We start from the raw sequence: 15,471 nt of genomic DNA on the forward strand, positions 1-15,471 counted from the left end.
GCATGGCGTCAATGGCATTGACGTCAACAGCTTCTGCATAGTCCGGCCGACGTGATAACGCGTCAACGTTCAATCTTCCGGGTTTGTATTCGACCCGGAAGTTATACTCCGCAAAGAATGAGAGCCATCTCGCCATTCTTTGTGATATGCGTGGCGACTTCACTGCGGTGCGCAGTGAAGCATGGTCGGTGTAGACCACAAATGGTCTACTCCCAAGCAAGTACACTCGGAACTTTGCGAGTGCATACTTCATGGCAAGGAGTTCCTTGTCATGCACCGGATAGTTGCGCTCAGCTGGCTTCAGCTGACGCGATTGGTAGTAGACGACACGATCACGGCCCTCGTGATCGTGCTGCATAACGCGCATCCGATCGCGAAATCGGATGCGTCACACTACGTGAAATGGGCGATCTTGGTCAGCCACTGCCAAGATCGGCGCCTCAGTCAAGCCCCGCTTGACTGCATCGAATGCCTTTTGGCAATCGGGTGTCCAATTCCACACAGCTTCTTTCTTAAGAAGCTGTGACAGCGGGCGGATCTTGCCCGCATAGTCCTCCACGTACTTGTGCAAGTACGTGGATAAGCCAAGGAACTGCCTCAGTTCCTTGACACTTGAAGGCGTTGGCCATTCATTGATCACTCTGACCTTTTCCGGGTCAGGGCGAACACCATTCTTCCCTACGAGACACCCGAGGACGGGTATCTCGCTCGCCCCGAAGATACACTTCTTCAGGTTCGCGTAGAGCTTATGCTTTCGCATAAGCTCAAGTAGCTTCCGGAGATGCACCCTGTGCATCTCTACGTCGGTCTTTCCGTCCACAGCCCGGCTGTGGATGAATACATCATCGAAGTAGCTCGGTGCGAAGTCGCGCACCGAGCGCAACAAGTGCGTCACGCACCTGTTGAAAGTCGCAGGGGCATTCTTAAGCCCCTGTGGCATTCTAGCCATTCCCAGAGCATGCCGCTTGGCGTGCTCACTGCCGTGAGAGGGATATCGCTCTCATGCATTAGGATTTGATAAAATCCATCTCGCAAGTCGAGAGCACTGTAAACGGTGCTTCCGGCCATCGAATCGATGATAACATCTTTTCGCGGTATCGACGTCTGCGCCGGTACCGTCGCATCGATCAGCTTGTTGTAGGCATGAACGATGCGCCATCCGCCCTATGGCTTCTTGACACAGAACGTGGGAGCACTGTGCGGGGACTTTGGTTCCGCATTTGCGACGACTTTCAAAGAAGTCGTCGATCGCCTCCACTTGATCTCGCGGCAGTGGCCACTGCCGCGTAACACAATACTTCGTGCCCGGCACGAGATCAATCTCGTGCTGAATGCCCTTATACTGCGGAAGCTCCGCAGAATGTCTTCCGGAGTACGTCTTTGTACTCCCTCAACAGTTCGTAATAGGGACTCGACTTCAGCTAGTCCCAACCTTATTCCTCGAAGCGCTCTCGCTTCGTCTTCGCACTGAGAGTGTCTTCACTCTCAGTGGTACTTCCCATGAAGAGCTGCCTCATCTCTTCGCTCTCGCTCGCCGTTCTTTCGCTGTCGAGAACGCAGACTGCTCGATGCGTCCATCGTGCAAGTCGCGCTAAGCGCTTCCAGCTCATGGCTGGAAGCGAAGTCAACTCCGACGCCGTCGTCGGAGGACTAGCGAGTTCCATGTCACGATACTGGAATCCAGTATCGGTGCGCGTCAAGACGCTTAGCGTCTTGACATTCGGCGTCACCGCCGCAGTCTGCCCAGCAGACTGCTCTTGTTGCGTCTCGGTCCCGGACCGAGACTTGCGCAGCGTTTTCCGCCTGCGCCGTCTTCTTGTTGTGCGGAGCCCGGCTCCGCACAGTTGTTCTTCTTGTCCAGGCCCGGCCGTGGACAGTCGTTCGCCGGCGGACCCTGTCCGCGGGCGCGCGGTATCAAGCCCGGCTTGACCGCATTTTCCTTCGTGCAGCCCGGCTGCACGGTAATGTGTCCTTCGCCGGCAGACCCTGTCTGCGGGCGCGCGATATCAAGCCCGGCTTGATCGCATAGCGCTTCGTCGTGCAGCCCGGCTGCACGACAGCATGCAAATTGCGTCAGTGCGGTACGTTTGCAACCGTCCGCACTGTTTGCAGCGTCAACTCCGGAGTTGACACGCCTTCGTCACCTCGACGCCATTCATTGGCGGAGCCCTCATGACCGAGGGTGCGTCGGCTCCCGCAGCCGACGCGTCGTTGTCGACCTGACCGCTTCGGGTCAGGGACAGTCCCCACGCTTGAACGTGGGTGTTGGTTCCCGGAACCAACACATCTTTGCTCCGACGTCGGCAGCATTGCCGACGTGGGTCTACTGTGCGCGCCCTCGCGCACTTCTTGACACTCCGGGACAGCAGCATAAAGCGCTGTCTCGACTGGTGAGCCGCGCGCACCTGTTGGTGCGTGCGCTGCGGTAACAGGGCCATCGCTCTCTGTTCCGCTGTCGCGTCCGAAGCGCACGAGCGTGCGCTTCTTCCAGTCTATCACCGGATCATGCCGTGCAAGCCACGGCATGCCCATTACCACGTCGAACTTATCGTCCAGGTCCAGGACGATAAAGTGTTCGACAAACACTTGTTGTTTGTACGAGAAGCGCACGTTCACGACGCGCTTCTCGGTTTTGATGGCACCTGTTGCCAGTCGTACCTCAGAAGACTTCGAGGTGTATCTACCTCCTCGAAGTCAAGTCTCGACAGGCTTCGTAGTCGAACAAAGTTGTTCGACGCGCCTGAATCTACCAAAGCTCGAAGAGAGTCACTCGCTCTCTTCGAGTAAACCTTCAAGATGACTAGGTTCGGCCTGGCATCTTGCTTCTTGCAGTGAGCTGGTCTCACTGGGGCTGCAGTCCTCAGTGTCGCGTGCCCGATGTCGGCACGCGCGACTGCATTACCAGTAGGGCGCCCCGCGCCTACTGGATGTTCGCGTTTTTGTTGGTCCGCGGCGATGCCTAGCATCGCCACGACGGCCACCTCCAGGGGCATAGGAGCTGTGCACTCCGTGCAGTGACCGATCCTTCCGCAACGGAAGCATCGCACGTTACCTCCCTGCTGCTGGTAACCAGCAGTTGTTGCATCGAGAGGTCCATTGGTTCTGGACCTCCGGCCTCGCTACCGGGCGCGGTTGCGGCCTCGGCACGTTCACATGCAGTTTAGCCTGCCGCAGGCTAAACTCTTCTTGCATGGCAAGAGTAATCGCAGCTTCGAGAGTACTCGGGTACTCTCGGAAGAGACAGGTCTTCACAGGCCCATCTCTAAGCCCTTCATGAACGTGACGACCTTGGTCGCCTCGTCAATCGGATTAGTCACGATATTTGATACCAAATATCGTGCGCGCTGCGCGTAAGCATGGACGTCATGCTTACCTGCTGAAGGTCGAGGAACTCCGCCCTCGACCGGAACTCGTTTGCGCGGGCTCAAACGCTTGTTTGAGCTCCTCTTTAACACTTCGTACGTGCTGAAGCACGTAGGATCGGAGAGTCGGCGTCCATACGCCCAACTCCTGCGCGTCCGCCAAGGCAGGACATGGCGAACGCGACCTTCGACAGCGGGTCGACGATGCGTCGAGCCGCTATGGCTGTGTCGAGTTCGACAAGCCATCGGAGAGGCTCTCCCTCTTCCCACGTAATTGCTTACGCTCAACTTTAATGGTTGAGCACGCGGTGTCGTCCCTGACGACGCCGTCACTGAGAAGCAGCGTCACGCTGCCCTTCATGATGAACCCCAGAGCAACACCATGTTGCTCCGTCGGCGATAGCGTACGCAGCATTGTAGCTATCGTCGCTTCTCCAATGACTGTTGACAGTCGTTGGAGGCCTCCACTGGGTCAGACAGGTGGGGCAGTCAGCGCGTGCAACATGCGTTGCAGGCGTGTTGGAGCTCTCCATGGGCACCTCCGTGCTCATGTGGTTCTCGGCTCCGCGTTCGTACACCGCGTACGAACGTCAAGCAGTCGGTCGTTGGACGGACTACAAAGTGCTACCAGGTGTAGTGGGTCTAACTTGACTCACTACTTTAGCTTACACGTTGCGCAACGTGTATGAGGAAGCGTAAGTACTTAGTAATTACTTAGGTTAATTATATTTGAATACACAAATATAAGTTAACTTAGACAAGACTCCAAGTAGCTAGTTTAAGGTAAAATGAGAACTGTATTGTTTGTAAATTGATCTTCCTCTAAAATCTGCTAAAAACTGTTTATCATCTATGAAAGGGTTGGCAGCGGCTGGCTGTCAGAGCCCCGCTAATATGCATGTCCCTGATTGGTAGAAAGATGCTGCTTTCTACCAATAGGATCTTTGGGTATGTGTGGACCACTCACTGTGGTGGTCCACTTCAATCTATCCATCGGTGTGTCTTACACCAATGTGAGGAAGTATCCAAAACGTTTAACAGATAACCTATCTGTTAAATTCACAAGTGGCTTGCAGCCACTTGTACGTGTAACCCCGTTACATGGCGAGTGTAGAAATTATCGCAAACGACGATACGTCTTTGGCCATCAATAGTTTTTACCACCTTAGTCTGGTGCCCTGCCATTGCTACCCACAATGCCGAGGCGGAATGGATATCAAACGGTAAATCCGGTACTTGCCCCAAGCGAATCAAATTTTCGCGTAGCGTTGGAAATAGTTCAGCATACCGTTCTGCCGCTGACAAATCAAACGAAGAACCGGATCCGTTATCTACCAACGTGTGTATGTACAACGAGGACCATCCAGCAATAGCGTAGAACCGTATTACATATTTGTCGGGTTTTATTGGAATGTATGATCGGGCTTTCGTTCGAGCCTTCGTCCGTACGGAGCACTCGTCCAGGGATGACACTCCAGTTGGAACAGCAATATCTGCAAACTTGTTTTGAACATGATTCAGTAGAGCCCTGCAGTGCCACAGAGGATCTTTACTTTTTTCGGCCGGTGATGGTTCTGGACTAGGCGAGAATCGGAGCGCTCCTCGCATGTCTTGGAATCGTGTTCGTGGCATAGTTTCCCCAAACACGGGAACGCCAAGGTAAGGCGACTCACTCCAGTAATCAGAAATTTCATTTAGCCGCACTATACTCATCAAAAACTCCAGCCCTAGATAAGCGTCGAACTCTGTCATGCTGATGTCATCTTTCCCTTTTGCTGTCATAACTGGGTTCGTTCAAAAGAGCAACGTTTTCTTGAACGCCTTCGTGAAAAAAGTGTAAATAGGCCAAACTCTTGCTGTTCATCGTACGCTTTCTCTACTGATTTTGGCCTCAGTAAGTGAAGGTCAGTCTGCATCGCTAGTTGGTCTAGATGCGGGAGATCTTAATCATGCGAGAAAGAGGCCGAAGATCCACTCGCACCACTTCCAACAGTAGTTACTTCATCGTCAACATTTCCCCACAACTTGCTGTTCCAGTCATCATCGTCGGATTTCTCGCTGACGTAGTAGGGATCGAAATCCGAGGTATACTCCAAATCCTCTTCGCTTTCGATGCTGTGTTCGGAGTCTCCACCACCCCGTTCGCCCCCCTTAGTTTCTTCACCTTCCATCTCCACAACGAAAGGAGTCTACCACAGCTGGTTGAGATGTAAGGCCTTCATGATGGTCTCGAAGCAAAAACCAGAATAATCCGAGCCGACGACCGCACTAGCGTCTTGCGCATCTAAACACTTCATCAAAGCATCCCCCATCTTGTGCGCCGTCTGCCAGCACTTGCCAAGAATCTCAAGGATCCTCACATCTCTCAGCTGTCCTTCGTCTCCAGTGGAGACTCCACCACTCTTGGAGTCCGAGTCGGACTTCTCACACCGCCCACAACATGTGCCAGCACCGCCGAGCACCGAACCAACACCCGACAGCATCCACTGAAAGCACCAGCACCAGTCTCAGCGGAGCACCAGCACCAGTCGCATAGCAGCACCAGCACCGCTTTCAGCGCAGCCAACTCGCCACACCTCGTCTTGCACACGTCTTCAAGCTGGAGAACGTCTCCGTGCACACGCACCACCACAGCCGGTCGCATTCTTCTCGAAGGGCTTCCCGCTGCTCAAGACGCAGCAGTACGTGGGGTTGTGACGGCCCGTGGTAGTCAATGCCCTGCCCCCCCAGCACCTGCTAGAGGACCGACGCGAGGTCTACCATGTGCTGCAAGAGCACGGTGTGCCCACGCCCCACCATGTGATCGTGAGCAGGGACGGATACGTGGGCATCGAGCAACCGGAGGTGATCGAGAGCGAGGATTTCATCCACGTGAACGGGGTGCGCATCAACAAGCCTTTTGTGGAGAAGCCGGTGGACGACGAGGACCACAGCATCAGCATCTACTATCCCATGAGCGCCGGCGGAGGCTGCAAGCGACTCTTCCGCAACATCGGAAACCGGTCGAGCGAGTACGACCCGCGAAAGCGGTGCGTCACAGAGGGTCCTTCATCTACGAGGAGTTCCTGTCCACGCAGGGCACAGACGTCAAGGTATACACGGTGGGGCCGCACTACCCACATGCCGAGGCCCGCAAGTCGTCCGTGCTGGATGGACGCGTTGTGCGAGATGCCGATGGCAAGGAAGTGCGCTACCCTGTCACGGAGAAGCATATTGCCTATCGGGTATGCCGAGCGTTCGAGCAGACGATCTGCGGCTTTGACATCTTACGAGTGCGTGACACGTCGTACGTGTGCGATGTGAACGGCTGGAGCTTTGTCAAGAACTCCGAAAAGTACTACGATGACTGCGCGATCCTGCTGACTCGGTATCTGGAGCAGGCGCTAACTGGCGAAAGTCAGGCGAAGCCTTCGGTGCGGACAGCACAGCTTTCGACTCGGGAACCTTCCGCTTTGCACCCGACGCTCCGCCACCAAGTGCTGAGCTCTCCGAGCCTCCAACAGTTCACAGGAAGACCCAGGGTTCGCTCGGAGGGCAGATCTCGTTTGGAGATATGGTGTCAGAGGCAGATGAAGAGGCAAAGGCAAATGGATCGGTCGTAAACACACCGTATCACGAGGAGGAACTTCGCTGTGTGTTGGCTGTTATTCGTCACGGCGACCGTACTCCCAAACAGAAAATGAAGATGAACGTTTGCCACCCTGCCTTTCTCAAATACTACGAGGATCGTCTTCGTCAAGCTGAGCAAGAGAGCGACAAAAGGGACGACAAGGATGGAAAGAAGAAGAAGAAAAAGAAAAAGGTCCTGAAGTTAAAGCTGTGGGCAATCTGGAACGTCTGCTTCAGGTGAGCAACGACCTACTACACAAGTACGACACGCGAGATGAAGCGTTCATGGACTTCTTAGAACAGCGTGAAAACAAATTTGATGAAGACGCTACAGACCGCGTAAAAGGGTATCACACCCTACGTGACGTGCTACAGCGTTGGCAGCTCGTGGGCATTAATCGGAAGGTGCAGTTAAAGCCGAAAGAATTCGTGACAGTGCCAATTGAAGGAGCATTTGATGAAAACGGCGAGCAGCTTGTGACTCGACGGGTGAGTAAGTTGCCACTAATTATCAAGTGGGGAGGAGACTTGACCCACACGGGCGAAGAGCAAGCTGAGCACCTCGGTCAGAAATTCCGATGTACGATGAACCCGGGAGGTGGCGGTGGATTGGCGCGCCTCCACTCGACGTTCCGACATGACTTGAAAATTTACACGAGTGACGAGGGTCGTGTCCACAAAACTGCAGCTTCGTTTGCAAAAGGCTTGCTGGAGCTGGAGGGTGGCATCATCCCAATTCTTGTCGGGGGGCTTGTGCTGAAGTCCAAGGATTCCGACTCGATGCTAGACCAGTCTGGATCATCAGCTCAAGAAATCATCATGTGTGTGAAACAACGACTACACAAGGTTATCCACCGAGAAGATCATCTAACGCGCATGATCCAGGAGAAAGCTCAGTATCGAACAGAGATTGACCGGCGGCAGCAGAAGAAAGCCACCGCTGGACGTCTGCTACCGCTGCCGATGGGACGCTCAGCGAGTGTGAACGAGCTGAGCCAACCTAGAAGCCGCCACGTGCAATCGTACGCTCCTCGAAAAAAGCATATCGAGGGAAGCGGTATCCCGAGTGATGCTGCTAACAGCAGCGTTGGCCTTCAGAAAACACGAGCTCAGGAGCCATTTTCACCAGCTAAAATCAAGTATCTGAAGCCTGTATCGTGACTTCTACGTCAAGAAGCGGGACACGTACGATCTGCCCAAGATTCCAGACATCCACGACTGCATTCGTTACGACGCGGTGCACTACGCGCATCTGAATTTGACGGATGTTCGTGAGCTGCTTGAGATTTCCAGTGCGCTGTCGCATGCCCTTGTGCCGCAGGAGTATGGGATAACGTGGACGAGAAGATCTTCATTGGGTCTGCGATGTGCCGCACGCTGCTGTCCAAGATCAACACAGACTTGGATCTGGGGCGAGACCTGGGTCCTGACGTTCTCAAGCACCACAACACCCATCGGCTGGATGCCTCATACGCCAAGAACGTCAAATCAACGCATCGGTCTGTGCGCTCGCGCCTCTACGTCACAAGCGAGTCTCATCTTCACTCGCTGCTGAACGTACTTCGCTATGGCCGCGAGGAATGCCCGATCAGAAGCCCCATCGGCGAAGAAGCGAAGAAGTGGGAGGAGGATATTCCGGAGCTGTGTTACATGACCCACTTTGCTCTCTGGGTGTTTGAGCGCGTCCGGTTCCCGCTGAATGACCCGCAACGATTCCGAGTCGAGATATCCGTGTCTCTCGGCGCAGACCAAGACCCGCTGACGTCGGATCCAGAGAAGCAGCTCGAAGTCGCGTCGCTCAAGATCATCTCGCGCGAGGGTCTCACCTGAGAAGAGCTGGTGGACTACGTGGCTGACTGCATCGCCTACGCTGAGCAAAACGAAATCAAGGAGATAAGTCGCTCTGTGGTGAGCAGGAGCGGAGGGAGTACCGAGCGGACACCAGCAGATGGCGCCAACGGAAGCGGGTACGTCACGCCGGTGAAGCGCTCGATTTACTCGCTCAGCAACAATAGCAGCGACAGCAACTTCAGTAGAGACAACAACTGAAGGCTTGACGATCATTTTTCCCGTCAATCATAGAGAGAAACTTTATTTTGCATAGGCTGTATCACTCTTGCTGTGTGTTTAGATTTGCGACTGGAGCTGCGTCTATATACGCCGCTGCTTCAGCGTCTGCTTCTGTTGCCTCAGTACTGGCAAACCCGCGCGCTGTACCGGGCGCAGACGGATCGCGTTTGATCGAGGGCGAACTGCTCACACCGCCCACAACATGTGCCAGCACCGCCGAGCACCAAACCATTACCCGAGGACACCCACTGGAAGCAGCAGCAGTATTCGGAACAGGGGACAGTTCTCCTTGCACATTTCGACAAAGTAGCGTACAACAGACGCGAAAGCTTGTAAGATCTATGCGTCTACAATACCGGGTCCGGGTATCCGTCCTCCTGCGGAGCTCCCAGAGCCTCCGACGCTGGCACCACACTGTTTTCCTCAGCCGGCTTCTCCATGCGTTCGTCACGCTGACCCGTCAGTTTGTGCTGGTTCCTATGCAGGAACAGCACCTCTCCGTGCCGCAGAGCGACCCGTTGATATATCGACCGGCCAACGCCGGCAGTGTGTCCATCACGTGGAACAAAGCCTTGAGCTTCATCCACACCAGACGAAACAGGTCCTTGTCGCCGTACACGAGCTTGAGCATCTCGAAGAAGTAGAAGTGTTGACGGCGCGCGTCTTTTTGCAAATGCCATTTTGCAAATGTCATTTTTGAAATGTTATTTTTAAGTAAACTTTTGGGTCGTGTTATTGTGTCTATTAAGGTATTGTGATCCTAGAGATCATATTCGCTGCCTAATATTTGTAAGGAAACAATTTCAGCCGATTGCAGACGATGTTGTGCTCTTCTTACAGAACTTATCTGGCCTTTAACATTACCGTGGTACAAGGGTTAATTTTAATGAAACGACTCACACTGGATTCCCTACAATACTTCACGCCAACACAAGAGACACTGGCAGAAACAGAGAGGTTGTGTAGCTTAGAAGCAGAACTTACTTAATGATAAAATCCAGAGCTTCTGCGTGTTTTGGCACGGCTTGTTAGTATTAGTGTCGAAATTGCTTCTAACGTAACCTACCGAATAGTGGAGCAATAATTGAACACTAATCGGCAGGTTACGTTAGAATTGAACACCCAAGTGGTAGTAGTCACCAGAATAGTATCGTTAGTTGGCATATTAACACTACTATTACTACTAATATAGTATGGGTGAAGAAATAGAGATTCAGATTCGCGAATGTAACATTCGCGAATCTCCCTACTAAAGAATTGTTCGATTTTTGAAGAGGTTTATCGACTATGGCGGGCTTGTCCACGGAGTTGTAAATATGAACTGAGAAATTGGATGTCGAAATGGCGAAGCGTTTGAAGGATACTACCGCGCACTTCGCCTCCGTGGGTGTTTTCTATACAGGCAACGTCACTGAGAGCAACATGGCCTTCATTCACCTATGTAGGCATTACAGGCGCGTGTCCAGACGATGAAGACCGGTATGTCAGAACGTAGTGCTCGAACTAGTGCGCGCGGTGTACACAGCTTACTCAACCTCACTTTCATGTTATACAGGAGATCTTCCGCTAACATGATATTCGTATCTGGTCGTAAAACATCACGATATCAAAAACAATCTTCAAACTAACTTCGACACTAGAACCGTTGGTGCTGTTGTTTCCTTTGTTCTGGCGCGGGTACGTAGCCAGCGCTCGCCCACACATATTAATAGTGTCATATGATATTGTGCTTTGCACGAACTTTGGCATGCGATCAAGGGCTCTAAACCAACGAGCAAATCCTTCGCGATGATCATATATCGCAGCCTAACTTTAAGTTAAAAATAAGCTAATCAACCGCCAGTCCCAAGCACAACGCAGAACAAGAATAGACCGGTTGCCACTGCAAGAATAGATCGGTTGTCGCTGCAAGAATGGCTGCAAGAATAGATCGTTTGCCGCTGGCACCAGCAGCCCCCGCACTACCAGAACTGCAAGGCACTCGATACCCGACCAGACGCTCCATCGTGCAGGTAGATCAACTGATGAGGTCCCCGATAGAATGGCGCCAACTTCTTGTAGTAAGCATCGATCTCGGCGGGGACACTTTCTCTCGCTCTCTTCGTCAGGACCTTGCGCGTTAAACCAAGGTCGGATTTCAGTGCACGGCATATAGTAGCAGTAGAAATGTTTGGTAGTGCAGGAAACGCTGGCTTTAAAGCTGCTTGCAGCTCCTCGATATAAAAACAGGGATGTTCTTCGACAAAGCCCTTCACAAACTTGATAGTCTCTGGAGGCCAGCGCGTCTTCCGTTCGATTCGAGCGTTTGGAATGACGGTACCACGCCGACGGAACAGATAGCCCCAGCGAGAGATGGACCGCGTTGACACTCCCATCACTGAAGCCACAACCGTTACATCAATATCGTAGAGGTAGGTTAGTACGATAAATCGCCAGCGCATGTCAATCGATATCATGATCGACTGAAAAGCAATCAGACGAAGCGAGCGAGTTAGAATGTCAGGGCCATAGTATTGTCGGATTTGCTCCAGCAATTCAACGAAAGTAGGCATAACTCAACGTTAACTCGTTGTCTTAGCAGCTATTCTATCTTAAATCGACGAGTTAGCCTCCTAACTCAATGATGGGCTTATCGCCATGATTTGCTAAAACAACGAATTACGTCGTTGTTTAGACAGAAAGCATGCAAGGCACAATATTATAAGTGGCTAATAAAACCAGTTACTAAAATGCATCATAGCACTCATCATCAGTACTTATTAATACTCTCACAAGTCTCAGTGCTTAAGGTTGATTTATGGAAATTCATCTGTACTTGAGCCCCCCCCCCCCCCTCATGTTACGCGAAAATTAAATTGAATTGGCTACATTAACGAGCTCGTACCCATTTTCCTGGCGGCGTGCTCGTTGCTCGCGTACTTAACTGGAGGAGCACGGATTGCGGCAGTTTCGTGCTCGCGCGATTCTGAAGGAGCACGTTTCCCCTCAAAATCGTGTTCCCCTACCCCGTGGGTGCTCGTCAAAATCTTTTTTTTTTGGCTCCCATGTGCAAACAAGGTTAGGGAAAGGAGTATACTGAAAACAAGTATTGTGAAAACCGGCGATTTTGTCACTCCGTATAGCTCTGTGAATCAGGGCTGTGAGCAAAAACGATACGTGGTAATTTGTACTGGATAAGAAGTTAATGTGGGTACTAATCTGAGTAAGTCGGCTTAAATAGGAGTTGGGAACTGGGCTCTAAAGCCATCTTGTCGGAACAGAGTGGTGAGGGAGAGACAGCGGAGACACGATGTATGCTGCAGAATTTCGATGGAGAGCTGTGGTAACCCCACTGCTGAGTGGCGCCTTGACTTGGCTTAGCGTAGAGATTAGTATCAGGGCGCAACGTTCTAATATCGAAAGCAACTAGCGCGGCTACGATGCGCTCTTCCGCTCTCGCGTAAAGGTCATCAAAGCTGCCCTATGGGTCGAAGCGAAACTCCGCGTCCTCGACACGGACGCTGGTTCTGCTCGTCCTGTTGATTCCTCCTATTTTGACTGATATCTTGGCTAGTGTTTGCATAGCCGCTTGCTCGGTGGATTTATTTGTGCGGACTTCCTCGGAATGCCGAGGTTGGAGCTGACATTTCAGCATATTTAGAGACCAAATCGATTCCGACTCTAAAATAGCTTTGACGTGATGCTGCATAAGACCGAGTATAATTAGGCGTACACAATTCTAAATAAGGGATGGGTCGAAATAAATAAGGGTTCCCGTATCTAAATAAGGCACTAAATCAGCCGATTTACTATCCGATTAGACATTCTGAGTGCTTTTCACAATATCCGCACCGGTATAAAACTGTAACGCACTGCGTTATATATTACTGGTTTCGTAATTTATTACGGAGCCCATAATTTATATTTGTTGTGGTACGTATTACGGGACACTTACGGGATGACTTACGGGACGGCTTCAAAGTGAAGTTTACGGGGCGACCCGTCAACTAACAATTGCATTCAACAAGGAGTGGCCATGAAGTGAGTAGCTAGTCTAGAGTGCAAGAGAGTACGGACTTTAAGTTACAATATCACTTTTCTTTTTGCCCTTTACGAGCCCAAGCTACGACTACATCACAAATACCCTAACAGATTCGTACCGATGCATTATTCTTTTGCCAACTTATAAGTGATTCGTGCATATCTGTTTATATAATATAATTCTTTGTTCCTGCACTCGTATTGCCCCAACAACTCTGGATAAATCCAGAGATTATTTTTATGATATGTTTTAACGGTAATGCTCCTGCTGTATCGGGTTACTTCCTTCCAGCAATCTTACCGGTATTCCTGTTGACCCAGTAGTTAAAGTAGCCGGCCCACTTCTTGTAGACAGGGTTCACCTCCAAGTCAGCTTTCGAAAGGGACTCCACCAACTTGTGTATGTGCAACCGCTTGTAGATAACCGAGGGATCGACTTTGTTCTTGTAGAGCTGCGCGTGCGACGCACCGCTCAAATAGAGCAGTTCCGCCTTCAGTTCCTTGTCCGCCAGCGCCTTGAGTTTCGGGACCAATTTTACGCGCAGCTGCTTAGCTAGTGCTTTCACGGCGTCTTCCGCCCCCCTCTCTTCGCTGCCAGTGCTGTCACCGTCACCTTTCACACTGTTTGTGTTGTGGCTCCTCAGGAATCGCTGATCGTGGTTGGAAACTGTGTTGCGGGAGACCAACTCGGGCTGATCAGCGACCGTCACTACTACCAGGAGGGTGGCAATGGCCACAAGCAGGAGGAATGCGCGCATTCCAATACTCTCAAATAACGTGGTAAGTGCCGCACCGAGCAAATTCTGGAATGAGTTCACGAGATACGTACAATCTCGCGGCACCACACGCCGCGGTGGTCCACCGTCGACCGCCGTGGCCTCCAAACATACGGATCAAGGTAAAAAAAAGCAAGGGATTCGATGGTGGATTTGTCGTTGGTGCTCCATTGCGCCGAATTTCCACCAAGTGAGTAGTATTGGTACCTACATACAAGTAATTCAGTTATACCGTGTAGTATAATAGGTACATGTTCTGCTGCTGCTGATTGCATATGTTCAATACAGTCCTAGTTTTCTCGTGAAGAAACCTTGCACTGTATTGACGGCGGTATTGAGAAGGAAAACTACTGGTATATTCAGAGCGATTTATCCCCCAGAAGGCAATCAACCTCCCTACTGTATCGGTACATGCATCCGCAGTAATGCATTTGCATCATGCAGATTGCATGAGAAGGCTCATCGTCGGTGGTCCGTTCGACGTGGCTCCCATCCTTCCGGAATAGGTGCAGTTTGCGAGCCCGGTTATGTTGTTTCAGCTGCTGTCGTTATGTTATGATCACCGCTATTTAGTAGTACTGTATTGTACTGGCCAAAATATGTCGCCGCAAGCATTAAAACGGCTGTGAATTGGTCGATTTTTGGAATCTTCGGGCAATACAACTCCTTATATCTAGCCACATTCTGGTCCAATGAGTACAATTACCCCTAATTTGCACAAGGGAGATGCTGACGTTCCATACACGATAGTTAGATATCAGGGTATTGTTCACCAATATGTATACAGGCAATCCTCTTTGCTGTGGTATCCCAAATAGTGATACCTTCCCCATGAAATACAAACTCCAGTCAAAATATCCTCTAAACTTCACATCGAGGTTAGTGAGTGATACGAGATTGACGATTAGTACTATCAAGAGGTCGTTCACTATCGGGAGAGCCCGTTTCGTGAACTATGTCCCAAAGCCCAGCGACAGTTTGAGGTGCTTGCTGCATCGGTTTGATTCTATTCCAACGAAATGCACATGGCATCATTACTAGTTAAGTGGTCTGAGGCCTGGCCAAGTATAACCGATGAACCAGCAGAAAGCGGGGGTGATCTTACATTTTGCAGTATGGAACTTGGAATTTGCAATTTTGAAGTTGAAAAGGTGTAGTAGATTTGCTATATAGCTTTAGTGAGTCCTCTATCGTGCGGAGCGTGGAGCTCACCTGGATGGTAGTGCATCTACACAACCAGACCACTTTAATTGAGGGAAATTGGACCGATTTCCCTCATCCCTATTTGAAGGTCGCCACTAGCTGAGGACGTTTTGTGATAGTGTTGATGGGAAGTGAATATGAACGTACGCTGTCGAGTACATGCACGGTCTTCTCGGCTTAGACGCCGCTTAACTAAATGATCCCAGCGCAAATTTGGCTTTTGATTACGAAATTTCACTCTTACCAAAATTCATCAATCTAGTCCCTGTCGATTTAGTGTACGCTGTGAAAGTATTCTTCGTTGAAGATCTCGGGACTTGTAGAATTGTCTTCAAAGTTTGCCATCTAATGAATTGATCGAGTGCGCTCAATCCGTGGTGGGTATGTTTGCAGGGCTGTTTCTAGGTTTTGCGACTATTTGGCAACTCGCA

At 51.2% G+C, this 15,471-nt stretch overlaps 3 protein-coding genes across 3 annotated transcripts; 1 reads left to right on the plus strand and 2 right to left on the minus strand.

Annotated features, from left to right (window-relative positions):
- Positions 1 to 6,095: 6,095 nt before the first annotated feature.
- Positions 6,096 to 8,801, plus strand: IUM83_14224 (Inositol hexakisphosphate and diphosphoinositol-pentakisphosphate kinase 1; the record flags this gene model as incomplete). Its single annotated transcript, XM_067938950.1, has 4 exons — positions 6,096 to 6,242; positions 6,425 to 6,775; positions 7,209 to 8,028; positions 8,293 to 8,801. The coding sequence occupies 4 exons, from the start codon at positions 6,096 to 6,098 to the stop codon at positions 8,799 to 8,801; spliced, it is 1,827 nt and encodes a 608-aa protein (XP_067790981.1).
- A 587-nt stretch (positions 8,802 to 9,388) lies between these two features.
- Positions 9,389 to 9,672, minus strand: IUM83_14225 (Tryptophan--tRNA ligase; the record flags this gene model as incomplete). Its single annotated transcript, XM_067938951.1, has 2 exons — positions 9,389 to 9,455; positions 9,536 to 9,672. The coding sequence occupies 2 exons, from the start codon at positions 9,670 to 9,672 to the stop codon at positions 9,389 to 9,391; spliced, it is 204 nt and encodes a 67-aa protein (XP_067791081.1).
- A 3,667-nt stretch (positions 9,673 to 13,339) lies between these two features.
- IUM83_14226 (putative secreted RxLR effector protein) lies at positions 13,340 to 13,819 on the minus strand (the record flags this gene model as incomplete). The annotated part of the gene is made up of 1 exon (XM_067938952.1): positions 13,340 to 13,819. The coding sequence occupies one exon, from the start codon at positions 13,817 to 13,819 to the stop codon at positions 13,340 to 13,342; it is 480 nt and encodes a 159-aa protein (XP_067791050.1).
- Between the last annotated feature and the right edge of the window lie 1,652 nt (positions 13,820 to 15,471).

The sequence above is a fragment of the Phytophthora cinnamomi genome (assembly GCF_018691715.1).
Source record: "Phytophthora cinnamomi strain GKB4 chromosome Unknown Contig42, whole genome shotgun sequence".
Taxonomy (NCBI): Eukaryota; Oomycota; class Peronosporomycetes; order Peronosporales; family Peronosporaceae; genus Phytophthora; species Phytophthora cinnamomi.